The sequence below is a fragment of the Pinus tabuliformis genome, chromosome 6 (genome assembly GCF_031772625.1).
Source record: "Pinus tabuliformis cultivar Carrire ecotype Pingquan chromosome 6, CPIR1, whole genome shotgun sequence".
Classification (NCBI taxonomy): Eukaryota; Viridiplantae; Streptophyta; class Pinopsida; order Pinales; family Pinaceae; genus Pinus; species Pinus tabuliformis.
The window spans coordinates 307559069-307574491 of NC_142292.1; the positions used below are offsets into that span (position 1 = coordinate 307559069).

Sequence of the window (15423 nt, forward strand, 5' to 3'; positions counted from 1 at the left end):
CTCGACTTAATTGCTCACTTCGATCGAGATAAGGTTCATGCAATTTTATTCATGGCGCGCTCGACCTTCCATTCCATTGTCTGCTCCTCGTCCTCTTGCCTTTGCCCGCTCTCCACAGAAATTCTCTACAGCAGAACGGTTACTGTCATCAGAGTTTTGCTCCTGGTGGCTCTAGACGTTGGAATTAAGCTTTCCTTTTCCCAAGCTCAGCCTTGTTCCCTAAATCTCGCTCGGCTTCCCCTCAAGCTGCCTCATCTCCCCTCAACAGACACCTGTTCTACCAAGTTTTCCCTTCGCAACCCGAACATGGTCCTTCATCGCATGCGAAGCTGCCATGGAGGGAGCCATGGTGGTCGTGGGCATTCTCAGACTGCACACTCTATCGATCAGCCTCTGCCTCCTACTTCTCTGCCTTCATCTCAAGCAAATTCGCCTCCGCCTAGCCCTTCCCACAGTCATTTCCCGCATAATGCTTTCGAGACAACTCATTTTAAATTCCAGAGCTGCCTAAACAAGCCTATTATTACAGCCAACATTACCATTATTTTCTCTGAGGAAGAGGTTCAGCCTCAAGCTACTGTGCGCACCTTGGCTGAGCATTCTCAGGGCGGCCACCGAAATGCGGGCAGCCATGGCATCGAGCAGAATCTGGTAGATGAAGGTGAGGTAAACAACCGTGGAAATCTGCATGTCGAGGGTGATGTTCCTGGCAACACTCAGCCACCAGGTGGCAACCGCCATGGAGCCTCTGTCTCCATTGCCATTGCAGGTAGTTCTAGCGACACCCGTCCAACCGCAGATCCTCCAGGTGGCAGCGAGGCGGGTGATGAGGAAAAGGATGGAGAAATCTTGTATGGTAATGAATGCCCTGTTGTTGAGGAGAAACCAGACCAGGACGTGGTCATGTGATGCCACTTGAACCCATTCAAGTTTTTTTTTTTGGACTACATTGTCAAGTTCAGATGGTTTTGGTTCGGTGGTTCTGGTTTTGTCTTTGTGGCTTGGTAGTTTGGTTCATTGTCTGTGTGGTTTGTTAGTCTGAAGTTCTCCTGCTGAAATGGATAGCATCTCTTTCTTTTGTTGTTGGTCTCGACGACTTCATAGGAGGTTATCCCATATCCTCTTTTTGGCTATATCACTGTATTCAGGTTCCTATGTGTGGATTTTTGCATATTGTAACTGGTCTTCCCAATCTTGGGAAAGTTTTGATGAGCTGAAGGCACGCAGTTTCTCTCATCCGAGGTCTTGACCTCCTTGTAATAGTATTTTCATTTTCCTTTAATAGAATTAATCTTTACTGAGAAAAAAAAGGATATATATAAATATAAATTTAAAAGGTCTAAGGAAGATTGTAACTTTTAAGTGTAGTATACTCATGTGGTTTTTCTTTTGTTAGGTGGTGCAAATTCCTTTGCTTAAAGTTGTCATATATATCTATATATATATATATATATGATTTTACTTCTTTTTTAAAATAGCTAATATTCAATATAATGCTTTTCACATAAAATATACATATATAATCTAAAAATTGAGAAGCAAGGGAATATAAGAAAGAAAGTAAGTTGACATAAGAAGAGAGGAGATTGCCAAAATGTACACATTTGTATTATGGTATCTACAAATATAAATTGAAAATATCTAAGGAATTTTGAGAGTATTAAGTGTAGAATATTTTTATGGAATTTTTTTGTTAAGAGGGTGTAAAGTTTTTTTGTCTTTAAAGTTGTTATTAAATTAAAAGGTATAAATGTATAGTTTGATTTTGTTTTGAAATATCAAATATAATAATAGTGATAGTAATAATATAACTTCTACATAATGATTCAACTCAACACCAAATTGATGCTTGAAAAGAACACACACTCTTAACCATTAGATCGAATCTAATTGTAATTATGAAACACTCAAAAATAAAAATCATGACCATAAAACTCTACTAAATATGAGTACAAAACAACAATGCAAATATTCACACTCAAGAAAACACAATATAAACACCCACAAGCAAGACTCAGAATATAAAAATAGCAAAGTCAATAATTATAAAAAACTAAGGAGATTGTCAATAAATTAAAATGCCCAAAAAGGCATCTTTATTAAATATAGTATATTTGTAAGATTTTTTTTTGTTTAAGGTGATGTAATATTATTTGGCCTTAAAATCATATATATATAATTTAATTTTTATTTTAGAATATTGAATATAATATTTTTATTAATTATATATTAGAAAGAAAGAAACAAAATTATTTTAATATCCATGAAGTTAAAGATAGCTTGTGGAATCGATTGTTTCTTCATCTAATTGATGTATTTGGCCATTTTTCTGTGAAGCCTCGCAATAAACACTCCCATCTTCTGGACAAACCCATGGCTAAATAGATTATCAGAAAAGCTAACTAATATAATTATAAAAAATAAAATTATATATGTTAATTAGATTTGTTTTAGATATTTAAAAAGAATAATAATTATTTTCTTCATTTAAATTTAATTTCCATAAATAATATAGCTAATTTAAAACTAATAAATATATATATATTGCTGTAATAACTTTATATATATATAAAAAATAAACCAGCTAGACAAAGAGAATGTACTATTAAATACAATACATTAGTATCTCTATATCTATGCCACAATATATTATTATTTTTTACATGTTATTCCCACCAATAATTGGTGTAAAATATTTCTATACCTTAAAAAAACAAAAGCAAAGAACATAAAATAAAAGCCCTATGTCTCATATAGATACTCCAATGTCACCATCTACTCCATTTTCCACATGTTTGTCCAAACCAATAATGGGTTTCACATGTTATTTTTATTTATTTAAACCATTAATTAATATAAAAGGTTTCTATGCCTTCTTCAAAACAAAGTCAAATCAATATCGTTCATGTTCCACATGGTCCTTTCATATTGTTATATATATGAATTGTCTGCAATCATCGCCACCACCGGAAACGCAGAATATGGATTTGGAATTGAGAGTTTCAGTGGCGGAGGACGAACCTGCTTTGGCACCCATTCTGTACCGTTCTTTCTCTCAATTCAATATCTCGGCTGGAATTCCTACTCGCGTAGACTTCGGGAGCGTTGAAATAGCTCAGAAATCACTGCACGCACGTCTTCAGTGCTCCAGCAACTATGGAATTACTGCCTTCGACAAGGCCTCCGGGCGACCAGTCGGAGCCGCGTTCCTGAACTTTACAGGTAAGTTAGAACCCATTCAAACTTCAGGGTTTGCTTGAATTTATATGGATTGGTATATTAAAAACAATTGTGATGAAAATTGGTAGTGTTCAGTTAATATAAAATTTAATATTTAAAAATTTAAAAACGGAAATTTCTATATTTAAAAAATTACAATTATGATCTACTTTGTAAGGATTTTTGTTAATAAAAAATTTAATATTTAAAAAATAAAAAAATAGAAATCTTTATATTAAAAAAATAATACTACAGTAATTAAAAATAGTAAATTTCATATTAAAATATAATAGAAAATAATAAATTGTTATTTATAAATATTTGTAAAATATATAATCTTCAATTTTGTTTATATCGAATTTTATACATTAGTATTCTTTTCCAATTTTAAATTGGTAAGTATGTTTGTTATAAATATTTGTAATATCCAATTTTTTCCTTATTGAATATAAGACATTTCTTTCCATATTAAATTTATATAGTAATATACTTTTTTTAATTTGATTCGTACACTCCAAGGCTCTTCCGGGCCGGCCCTTAACGAAAACCATGAATTAAGGTTTGGGTGTGCTTCGCTCTTGTTGTCTATTTTGGATTGAGTACCATGAATTAAGGTTTGAGTGTGCTTATCTCTTGCTGTCTATTTTGGATTGAGTATAATGTGCAACTTTCAACTGGGCAAACAACTCTTTGAAAGTGTGTTTTTAACATGATAGTTAGATTGTTTTAGTTATTATAATAATGTTGTTGTTTTTTATTTTTAGAAGTTTTATTAAAATTTATGATATGAGGTTGTTCTCCTTTTCTAAAAATATATTATTTTATGGTTTTTTAATAAGAATTATATAATATTAGATATATCAATAATATTTTTAATTGTTTCAATTTATAAATAATTAGTTCATAAAAAGTAGAATAGAAGAGTTTTTTTTAATTTAAAATATATACATACATATATGTATATATATTTTGTAAGATGTATATTTCTGAATTTTTCATTCTGGGATTTTAGGCCATAAAATTGTTTTCTTATTCGAATTCAAATTTGGTAACTATGCTTTATATAATGATATTTGAGACTGGGAAATATGAAGTTCACTATTGTTGTTATGACCATTTCTCAGTGCTTTTCAATCTTCAAACCACAGTCAATAGCTTAAATCTGTGCAATTAAATGTTTCCCAACACCACAATGTAAAAATTATGACCAGATAAATATAACTAAAAAATCACAACATCAAATACTAATACTGAACCAAAACATCCAAAATCTCCATACTAAAAAGCTTTTGTTCTTTCCTTTTTATTCACCATATTCAATGCTAAAGACTTTTTGTTCTTTCCTTTTAATTCACATATTCCCTAAACAAATATTACATTCATATGCAACATTCAGATTTCTATAACTATGAAAATTGCTATTCTGTAAAATTCCAACTAATCAATTAAAATTAAATATAATTTCTTACTAATTGGCTGAACCCTAATTTATGCTGTTAAAACTTGAAATTTACTTACAGTACTTTAACAATTTTTCAACAATTACATATCACCATTTAACATTATTGTTTCAATATTATCTAATGGTTAGAACCAGGTTGGAATTTCAAACAAATATACCCTTCAAATTTAACTATTTTCACACCTCGGAACTAGTATTTACAGTTCAAAAAAAATTGACAGTTGTAATTTTACAAATTTTTTACTTTTATTTAACAGACAAATCACTCCATGAAAGCAATTTGCACCTCAAATTCCATCCCTGATTAGAGCTATGGTAGGAGAGGATGTTGAGGGAAATGTGTTTCTGATTCCTTTCTGTCCCTGCAGGTGAAAGACTTCAAGCAATCGGGCCTGTATTTGTGGATCCTGATTGCAGCAATAAAGGAGTAGGGAAGGCACTTACGGCTGCACTGATGGAGAGAGCAAAGGCTACAAATGCTACATCTATCTCTCTTGTTCAGGTACGCTGTTATTTCCATTGGAATTTCCTCCTGCCAAGTTTCTGTCAGAATATGCAGTCTAGGGATTTCGCTCTGTTCAAACTAGCGTAAATTCATTAAAAAAAAAAAAGAAGAAGAAAGAGATTAAGAATATATTAGAAATAAAATATAGATAGAGATTCTGTATATATTATAATGGTTGTGTCTATATAATGTTTTTATATTTTTTAAATTTATTTATTTATATTAAGAATTTTAAATTTTTGTATTTAAGTTTCTGTGATTTATAATGAATTAAGCAATATTTTTTTGGTAAAAATTATATAAGAGAAATTTTTAGTCGATTGGTTTTGAACTGACAAAGTGTGGTTCATCATGAAATCATACTTGTTAGTTAGAAAGACGTAGGCCAAACATTTCTCTTATGTGATTTCTACCAAAAACTTTTGCTTAATTTTAAATTTATTAATTTAAAATTTATATTATAATGAGTGATGAGTACTAGGTGTAGAGTATTATAGGTGACAATGTTTTGTTAAACTATTTTGTAGCATAAAAATTATTTCCAAAAATTTAATTATATAAAAGATTGATATAGTTTAATATAATTTTATTTAAATGTTTATGACTACAAATTACTCAAACCACAAATTAAGTATGCCAATTATCTCAAACTTAACATAACCTACTAAAATATATAATTAATTAAAAATATTTAAAATTGATGTAATTTAAGTATAATTTCATTTAAATATTTATGACTATAAGTTACTCAAACCACAAATTAAGTATATCAATTATCTCAAAATTAATGTAACCTATTAAAATATATATAATGAATTGAAATATTTTAATAATATTACAAATAATTTTAATATATTTTTATATATATTTTAAATTAAATAAATAATCTATTTTAAATTATAATTTTTTACTATTATAAACACTTTAATCATAAAACTTTTTATTACTTTTAATATATATTTTTAAAACATCACATCATTATTTGAATATTTTAAACAAAGACGAATCATTATATTATTTTTAATATTTTAAACAAAGACGTAATCATTATATTACGAAATTTTATAGTGTATTGTAGTTTCAAACTGCTGCTAATAATGTAATATATACGTAAAAAGATTTCAAAAACATTATATATATATATATATAAATAATTTCAAATATATATATATATATATATATACTTACTGTTGCTGCTAATACTTACTGTTGCTGCTAATAATGTTGGTCTCATTTTATTTTTTAAATGTTCTTCTATGAATGTGATTGAATCATCGTATTTTTAGTTTTTTATTCTGTTGCTAATAATGTTGGCCTCATTTTATTTTTTAAATGTTTGTCTATGCATGTGATTGAATCATTATATATATATATATATATATATATATTTACTGTTGCTGCTAATAATGTTGGTCTCATTTTACTTTTTAAATGTTTGTCTATGCATGTGATTGAATCATTGGTTTTTTTAATATATAATATTAGCGTTTAATAGTGATTTTAATAATGTTTGTTTTGCTTTATTTTTTAATATTTATCTGGGTGTGATTGAAACTTCATTTCTTATATGTAATATTATTTTTAATTAAATTAAATTATTTAATTTAATTGTGTTTTTAAATTTAAGATGCGGTAATAGAGAAATGTCTTTTAGGTTCGGGAGATTCAAAAGACTTGATCATGCCACTAGTTTCAGATGAGGTGTAAACATTCCTTATGCGTTTGTCAAGTAGGAAAGCATCAGGTCGAGGATTTTGGAAAAATAACTCTTTAAGGTTATTTAATATAAATGAAACGTTCATGTTTTGAAAATGTGAATAATATATTTTAATTTAATTAGAGTTACAATGTTTTTATATGTTGATAAGTCAGAATTGTGTACAGTAATATATTTGATTATTTGATTTTGAATGAAGTTGAATTAATTAAAAAAATATATTAAAATTTTATTGATAATATATATATATATATATATATATATATATATATATATATATATATATAAACTTTTATATATATAACTTAAAATTATAACATAAAGTATGCAAGGAAAAATAACTCATTAAAAAGCGGATGAGTAATCAAATAGGTTTTCTAACTTATAAAAACATATATATTTAATAAGTTTTACATTTTTATGAGAGATTTTTCGGCGTAAATCACAAGAAATTTCATTTGTCGACGTGTTTCAAACCAACCAATGTTGTTTCCCTGTACAATTGCATCCCTATAAATGAGGCCATGGAAGTGATCAACCGTCTAACTGATCCTGATACAGCTCGGTTAGTAGAGATCTGCCTCACTTCGACCTTTTTCAGTTTTGAAGGTGAGTTCTTTGAGCAAACCTGTGGAGTCGCCATGGGCTCTCCCCTATCCCCTGTTGTTGCGAATCTTTTTATGGAGGATTTTGAATCCAAAGCTCTTAGCTCAGCCCGTCTCCTACCTAAGATTTGGAAGAGATATGTAGATGACACTAATGTCATCTAGTCTCACGACCAAGAGGAGTTAGATCTCTTCTTTGATCATCTCAATAATCAATCCTCGGCAATTAAATTCACTAAGGAACAACATGTCGATGGTTGCCTCCCTTTCCTTAATATTCTTATTTCTAAGAATAATTATGTTTCCCTCTCCCACCGAGTGTTTTGTAAGAAAACTCATACGGAGCAGTATCTTCATGCTAGTTCCCACTATTTCCTGGCTCAGAAATTGGGAGTTCTCAACACCCTTGCTACTCGTGCCTTAAGGATCTCTAATGAAAAGAGCTTCGAGGAAGAGAAATCCCATCTCCTTAATGTCTTTGTTGAGAACGGTTATAGTAGATACTTGGGACAGAAAGCATTCCTCAAAGCGGCTAAGAATTCGTTAACTAAAAAAGAACTGAAGGAATGAATTCCAGGTGTCCATCTTCTGTATGTTCAGGGGACCACTGATAGAATTGCAAGGATTCTTAGAAAACATAATGTCCCCTTGTCCTTTAGACCCCTTAACACCATTTGGAAGTCTCTTAGATCTGTGAATGATCCTATCAACTCTAAGGACATGAAAGGGGTATATATTATTCCTTGTTCCTGTGGGACCCCCTATATTGGTGAGACGAGTCGCTCCATTAATCAAAGGATTAATGAGCACATAGTTGACCTTAAGCATAGGAGAACCAAGTCTTCTGCTTTAGCAGAACATGTGGAGAAAACCAATCATAACGTCTGCATTGAAGAGGCCAGTGTTATTGCTAAAGTTTCGCAGTTCCATCACCGGAAGTTTAGGGAAGCCCTTGAGATTGAGAAGAGGCCTATCAATCTCAGTAGGGAGGATGGCTGGAAGATCAGTAGTTGCTGGGTCCCAGCCCTCTCTTCCTATGCATCCTGTGGCCTTTATCCTTTAAGGTGTGGTTGTTATTATTTGAGGTATTTGAGTAGCACTTAATTTCTGCTATTAAGTTTTTTTTTTTTTTCTCAATCTGTCTACTCCTATTATTTATACAAAAAAGTTACAGCAAGGCCACAACCTTGAGAGTCTTGCCATGAAGTTGGCATTTTACAAAAATGATCATGATCTCAGTACACAGTAGACCTCCAGCAGTATTTTGACTTCACATAAGACTCGAAACAGTGCTGAACATAAACTGAAACGAAACTTGCACAGCTAGACAACGCTAGACATAAACGAAACATTGACAGACAGAGACCTGAAACATGCATTAACTTCTAGATTCAAAACAGAGTCGAGCTCCTACTTCAGAAACTGCAAAGAGCGGAAACCCGGGCGGGATCAGTCATCCTCAGAGGTGTATGGCTCCTCAACGACCCTACACCCGAATTGTAGTGAGTCCTCCGAGTCAGAATGATGAGTCGCCGAGCCTATTGGTTCTCCTCGAGCTGGTGCACTTAGACCTGCAGGGACAGCCGGATTCACCATAGAGGGACCTCCCATGACCTGGCGCTAATTTTCAATCGGATTCGCCATCCTCTGGTCCGCAAGAACTCCAGGATGGGCCACTCCCAAACCCCAAGCATCTTCACATTTTTCAATAGTGACTGAGACTATAAAGGTGGAGTTGGCGAGAGAACACAGGATGCAATAGCGAACAGTGGGGTGGGCCGCATGCTCACAATCAACCATCCTGACTCGCCCGCGACCCCTGCCTCTGCCACTTCTGGTGACAGGGGGACTGCTCTGCCCAGGTTCCAGCGCGTCTGAGGAAGAATAAGAAATGGGGGTGGACCGCTGAGAGGTGGCACGACCATGAGAGCCACCATGTCTACTCCCCATCCTGGGCCGTTCGTGCGGCATGGCAATGCACAGAGGTTTGTCAAAAAAGCGAATACACGGAGAGGAGTGCCCAGAGTGAGGCGGAAACTGAGCCTCGATTGAACCGTATGAACCTGGAACCAGAGCCCAGCGTTTGTGGAATGCTCTTAAGCCTATAAAGGGAATGACGGGCCTAAGCTCGCTTGTGGAATAGCTCAGAGAGACACACAACGCAGCAATCCATAAGGCCGCAGAGGTCTGCGACGAGGCTGCGAGAATGAAGAGCTTATGGAGCGCTATAGCACAGTAAACCATGAAGCGGATGGAGGAAGTAAATGCTTGCATTAATGTGCTTGTGCGAGACCAGCTCGCCCGTCCTGCGCGATAACCCGTGGCGTGCTTGGGCTGACACCTGCCCATGTGATACGCCATCTTCGTACCCTCTGATCTGTTAGGCACCCGCATCCGGGAAAGTTTATTTTAATTAACAATAAAATTAATCTTTGATAGGATGCTAATTTTAACCCTTAATTAAGCTATTAACTAATTTTATATATTAAAATAATTAATTGCTTAATTAATTAGTTATTTATTTATTTATTTTGTTCTAATGATCCTTAGGTTACTCTAATACTTTCATATTTATAACTTTTATAAATAACTATAAAATTAAATATTATCTTTTTTTTTTTAAGTAACTACTACTATTATTATTATTATTATTATTATTATTAAGTAACTATAACTATTACTATTATTATTATTATTATTATTGCTTTTTTTTTTAACATGGTCTTTTCTCTTATGCCATTTCTACCAAAAATTTTTGCTTAATTTAAAATTTATATTATAATGAGTGATGAGTACTAGGTGTAGAGTATTATAGGTGACAATGTTTTGTTAAACTATTCTGTAGCGTAAAAATTATTTCCAATAATTTAATTATATAAAAGATTGATATAGCTTAATATAATTTTATTTAAATGTTTATGACTACAAATTACTCAAACCACAAATTAAGTATGTCAATTATCTCAAAATTAACATAACCTACTAAAATATATAATTAATTAAAAATATTAAAAATTGATGTAACTTGAGTATAATTTCATTTAAATATTTATGACTATAAATTACTCAAACCACAAATTAAGTATATCAATTATTTCAAAATTAATGTAACCTATTAAAATATATATAATGAAATAAAATATTTTAATAATATTATAAATAATTTTAATGTATTTTTATATGTATTTTAAATTAAATAAATAATCTATTTTAAATTATAATTTTATACTATTGATGATGATGATGATGATGATGATGGTTAACGTCCGCTGAGACCAAATAATGATCTATCGGACCTAAAAAAGACAAATTATTTATTTTGATTTAATATTTTATTCCTATGCTTAAAAAGCTTGGAGAGAAGCCTCCCGAGTTCACTATAATTCTGGCATTGTAAAAGGCTAGGAAGGTCAGTATTGTAACAAAGGTTGTGAAATTGAGATCTAATGTGGTTGTATGCAGGGCACTCTAAGAGGAAGTGGTTTTCATCCTCGATGCTCCTATTCTCACAAATATGGCAGATCCTTTCCATCCATGGTGTTTTAGGAACTGCCCAGCGACCAGTTTCACTATGGAGCTCATGAGAATTCGTTCTAATCTTTGCTATGTTAATTTTCTTCTTTGAGCTAGTTAGAATAGAGAGATACTTTTGATCTTCAAGGGTGGGGTTGATGACCTTCTTATAATAACTTAATTTTCTTTTAGACGCTAAATCTTTCTCACACCACAATTTTTCTTTGAACTTAGAAGTAACAATATCTTTAATGTTATTTATGTTTTGCAAAGCATCATTCTCATTGATCTCCCAATAGTTTAGCCAGGCCCTTGTGTCCTTATGCCATCCTCGGTTAAGCCTTAGGTGGTTTTGGCTGGAATTTAAAGCTAGCTTAGGAAGTCTATGATTGTCTATGTTATTGAGCTTGTGCTTGTACAACAGAAACCTGCGCATAGCTAGGCTCTCAATAGGAGAAAGACCTGCTTCTATAAGGAGAATAGGATAGGGTGTATTACTTTTAATTTTCAGGTTATAAGTTATAAAACGCTTCTGGATTTGCTCAATCTTCCTCCATGATTCTCTGGAAATGCTGCAGCCCCAAACTTCACAGCCATATAAGATAACAGGAGTGACTAAAGTTTCAAAGAGGAACTTCTTTTTATCCCACATTACGAGGTTTGCTGTTTTACAATTATTTTCAAGACCAAAATAAGCTTTCCATCCCCCATTGATCCTTTTCTCAATGCTATGGTTCCAGTTGAGCTTGTGATGGATATCAATTCCTAGGTACTTGTAAGAATACACTTCCTCCAAGTTATTATTGTCATACATAAAATTAGCACAAGTATCCTTCTTGGATTTGATAATCATAACTTTTGTTTTCTCTGTGTTAACAGTCATACCCATGGTAGAGCAAAAATCCTTAAGAAGCTTGAGTTGCTTATCAAGATCAGAAGGGCACCTTGCCAAAAGAACAATATCGTCAGCATAGAGAAGAAGGATAATAACTATCCCAGCTAAGATTGTGCCACCACATCCTGCTTCTTCTAAATAACCTTCGAGCTTATCGATGTAAATGCCAAATAGAGTAGGGGAGATGGGGCAACCTTGTTTAACTCCGATGTTACACTTAATATCTTTTGACCACCCCTCATTGTTCTTTAGCTTGGCAATTACATTCTCGTATAGCCTTATAGCAGCAGCTCTTAACTCAAGAGGAACCTTTAGCTCTTCTAACCTGTTCCAAAGGTTGTATCTAGGAACCGTATCGAAAGCCTTTCTAAAGTCTACAAAGCAGCAAAATAAATTGGATTTATCATTACGACATTCCTCCGCAATGATCCTTAGCGTAACAAGGTGGTCCGTTGTTGAGTGATGCCTTCTGAAACCTGCTTGGCCTTTAGCCCGCTTACCTTCACTTTCAAGCCATATGCTTAACTTTTTTTCCAGAATACTACCATATAATTTGGCTAAGAGAGGGCTGATCATAATTGTCCGATAATTAGAGGGGTTATTTGTATCTCCACTAATTTAAAAATAGGGATAATGAGGCTCTCAGTCCAAGGTTTAGGGAACCCTTGCTTAACAGCTTGATTGAAAAGCTTATGGATGTGGGGGATGAGGACAGGGCCTCCAATTTTTAAGATTTCTGCCTGGTATCCTTCAATGTCCTTAGCTTTCCCATTCGCGAGGCGATTAACCCCAAACTTGATGTCTTCTAAAGAGAAGACTTCTTTCGTTGTGAGCAGGGTTTCCAAATTATCCATGACATTAGGAGATTCATAAAGCTTTTTAAGATAAGAATTCCAATCGTGAAGAGCAATTTTATTATTATCCTTAGTCTTCCTAGTCAGAATCTGCCTCCAAAATTTCTTAGGAGCTACCTTAGAGAGGTGTAAGAGATTTTCCTGTCTTTGATGAATGTACTGCCTCTTTTTCCTTTTAATTAGGGCTTTGTATATTCTTATCTTGTCCATTTTAAGAGAATCATCAACAGCTTCCTTAATTGCTCTCCTCGCATTTTTACAATCTTTGTCATACCAAGGATTGGTTTTGCTATTTCTTTTATTATTTGAGACTTCAATTGAGAACTTTTTAATAGAATATGAGAGGGTTGTAGTAAAATTATGATATAGGTCTTCTATGTTGTCTATACTAGATAGAGGAGGCAATTTAGTTTTTAATTCATTTAGAAAGAGGTCCTTTTTATTTTTATCAAATATTAAGTTCTTTTGGTTGTAAGTATTATTTTCTATGGGAACTCTATGCATGACAAAATTGAGGGTTATAAGTAAAGGCCTATGATCGGAGTCAGGCTCGTGGTCGTTTAAGATGTCAAAGTTTATCATTTCGTTGTATAATGGAAGATCGGAAATAACGTAGTCTACCACGCTGCTACCAAGTCCATGGATGCAGGTCATCTTGCTGGAATTGGGCCACTTTTTTAGACCGTTGCAAATTATGAGATCCTGAGCACTACAGAGCTTGACAAGCTCTGACCTAAACAAATTTTCCCCGAGGTCTTCAGAGCTCCTTTTGTACCTACTAACCAGGGTAGGGTCTTCGTCTAACCAAAGAGGATTAGGGTTGGAACGATTGCTTAAAATAATAGCTTGGTTGTTTGAAGTTCGGGCATTGAAGTCACCTATTAAAAGGATATTACCATCATTCCTTAGGCTAGAAATATCGTTTTCTAAACTATTGTAAGGGTTAGTTTTATCTAGATTCTTCTTCTTATAGAAGTTAGAATTAATGGGGGGGAAATAACATATTGCTATGTAGGAATTTTTATTATTAATGTCTCTGATCTCTATCCAACTAAATTGGTTGTAAGGGTCGTTTTTATAAAGCCTAACATAGGGGGAGATGTTCTTCTTAATGTAACAAGCTATTCCCCCAATGCCTCTACGGGAGGATCGCTTGTTCCACGTAGACCAAAGCGTAAAGCCATCTATGTTAGGGACCTTAGATTCTTCGTGCTCCCAAGTTTCAACAAGCAAAATAATATCAACATCATTTGAAATCCAACTTAGCTTGGGGCCTTTGTTCCATGGGAAGCCCCGACAGTTCCAAGAAAGGATCCGGAGCGTGTTTAATTGCTATTGATTACTGTCTTTTTGGTTTTTGTCTCGAATAAAGGCTTTTCTATTTCTGATTATTGCCCATTTTCCTTCCTTTCTAGCTTCTTTTACCTTTTGAACCTCTTTTCTTAATTCTGCTTGATCTTCTGGAATGAGATCTTCATTTATGAATATTCCCATTCCTTTTAGACTTGAGGTTTTACTAAGTATGTTGTGCTTATGATCAGTAGAGCTCACCTTTATGCGGATTAATCTTCCTTTATTCTCGGTTAATTTCCCCAACCTTGTTGCTTCTGTGAGACACATTGTTTCAATTTGTAATCTATTATGTAATTCTGTCTGGACTAAGGCTAAAGTATCCTCATCTTCTTCCTCTTTTAAACCGAAGATTATAAGGTTTAAGGTCCTTTTGTTACGTTCGTGGTCTAATTCTATTAATTTTTTCATTTCGTCTTTAATTGGTTTAATATCTAACTTATCTACCACACTATTTAGGGTGAGGCGGCTATTAACTTTTTCTTCTAATTCTTTAATCATGTCTTTCATTTTAAGACCCTCTAAGGTATCAGCGTCTCCTTGCTGGGATGGTTGGTTAGTATCTTGGTTTTGTTTTTCTATAACATGCAATCTAGTCTCCATTGCCTCCATTTTATTCTCCAGTAGTTCTATTTTATTTTCTATTTGTTTTTGGATAGTGTTTTCAAGAGATGCAAATTTGCTTTCCAGCACGGCTTCTAACTCTTTTTGTAACTTGGCTTCTCTTTCTTCTCTACGTTTCTCTAAAGACTCTATATACTCATAGAGGCCTTGTAGAGTAACTGTGCTAGGTCTGCCTTTGGTAATCTTTGGTAACTGTGGTGAAATATTCATACTTGAAATTATATGAGCAAATATGTATTAGAAAAGAAAAAGATAAGGAATGTGTGCACCTGATATCCGAACCTGATGTGCGAGCCGAGATCTCCAAGCTTTGGATTTATGTATGCGAGCTTTATATCATGAGGTTGTTTATATGCCAAGATCACCGAGACTATATATGCGAGAGACTGTTTCGCGAGACTGCTTATATATCTTCCGCTGCGAGATAGATTATCTGTTTATATGCCAAGATCACCGAAAGTCTATATGCGAGAGACTGTTTCGCGAGACTGCTTATATATCTTCCGCTGCGAGATAGATTATCTGTTTATATGCCAAGATCACCGAAAGTCTATATGCGAGAGACTGTTTCGCGAGACTGTTTATATATCTTCCGCTGCGAGACTAAGTTTATATCAGCCGAGATCACCGAGACTGTTTATATATCCTCCGCTGCGAGAGACTTCGAGACTGTGTTTAT

The 15423-nt window shown here is 33.4% G+C and overlaps 1 protein-coding gene across 1 annotated transcript in view; it reads left to right on the top strand.

The window, feature by feature from the left end:
* Positions 1-2979: 2979 nt before the first annotated feature.
* The window catches only part of LOC149258542 (uncharacterized), a 398534-nt gene continuing 386090 nt past the window's right edge, over positions 2980-15423 (top strand). The window contains exons 1-2 of the mRNA XM_089371974.1: positions 2980-3222; positions 5050-5183. Of these exons, the coding sequence (XP_089228100.1) occupies positions 2982-3222; positions 5050-5183 (375 nt within the window). The 5' untranslated portion in view covers positions 2980-2981. The remainder of the gene's footprint in view (positions 3223-5049; positions 5184-15423) is intronic.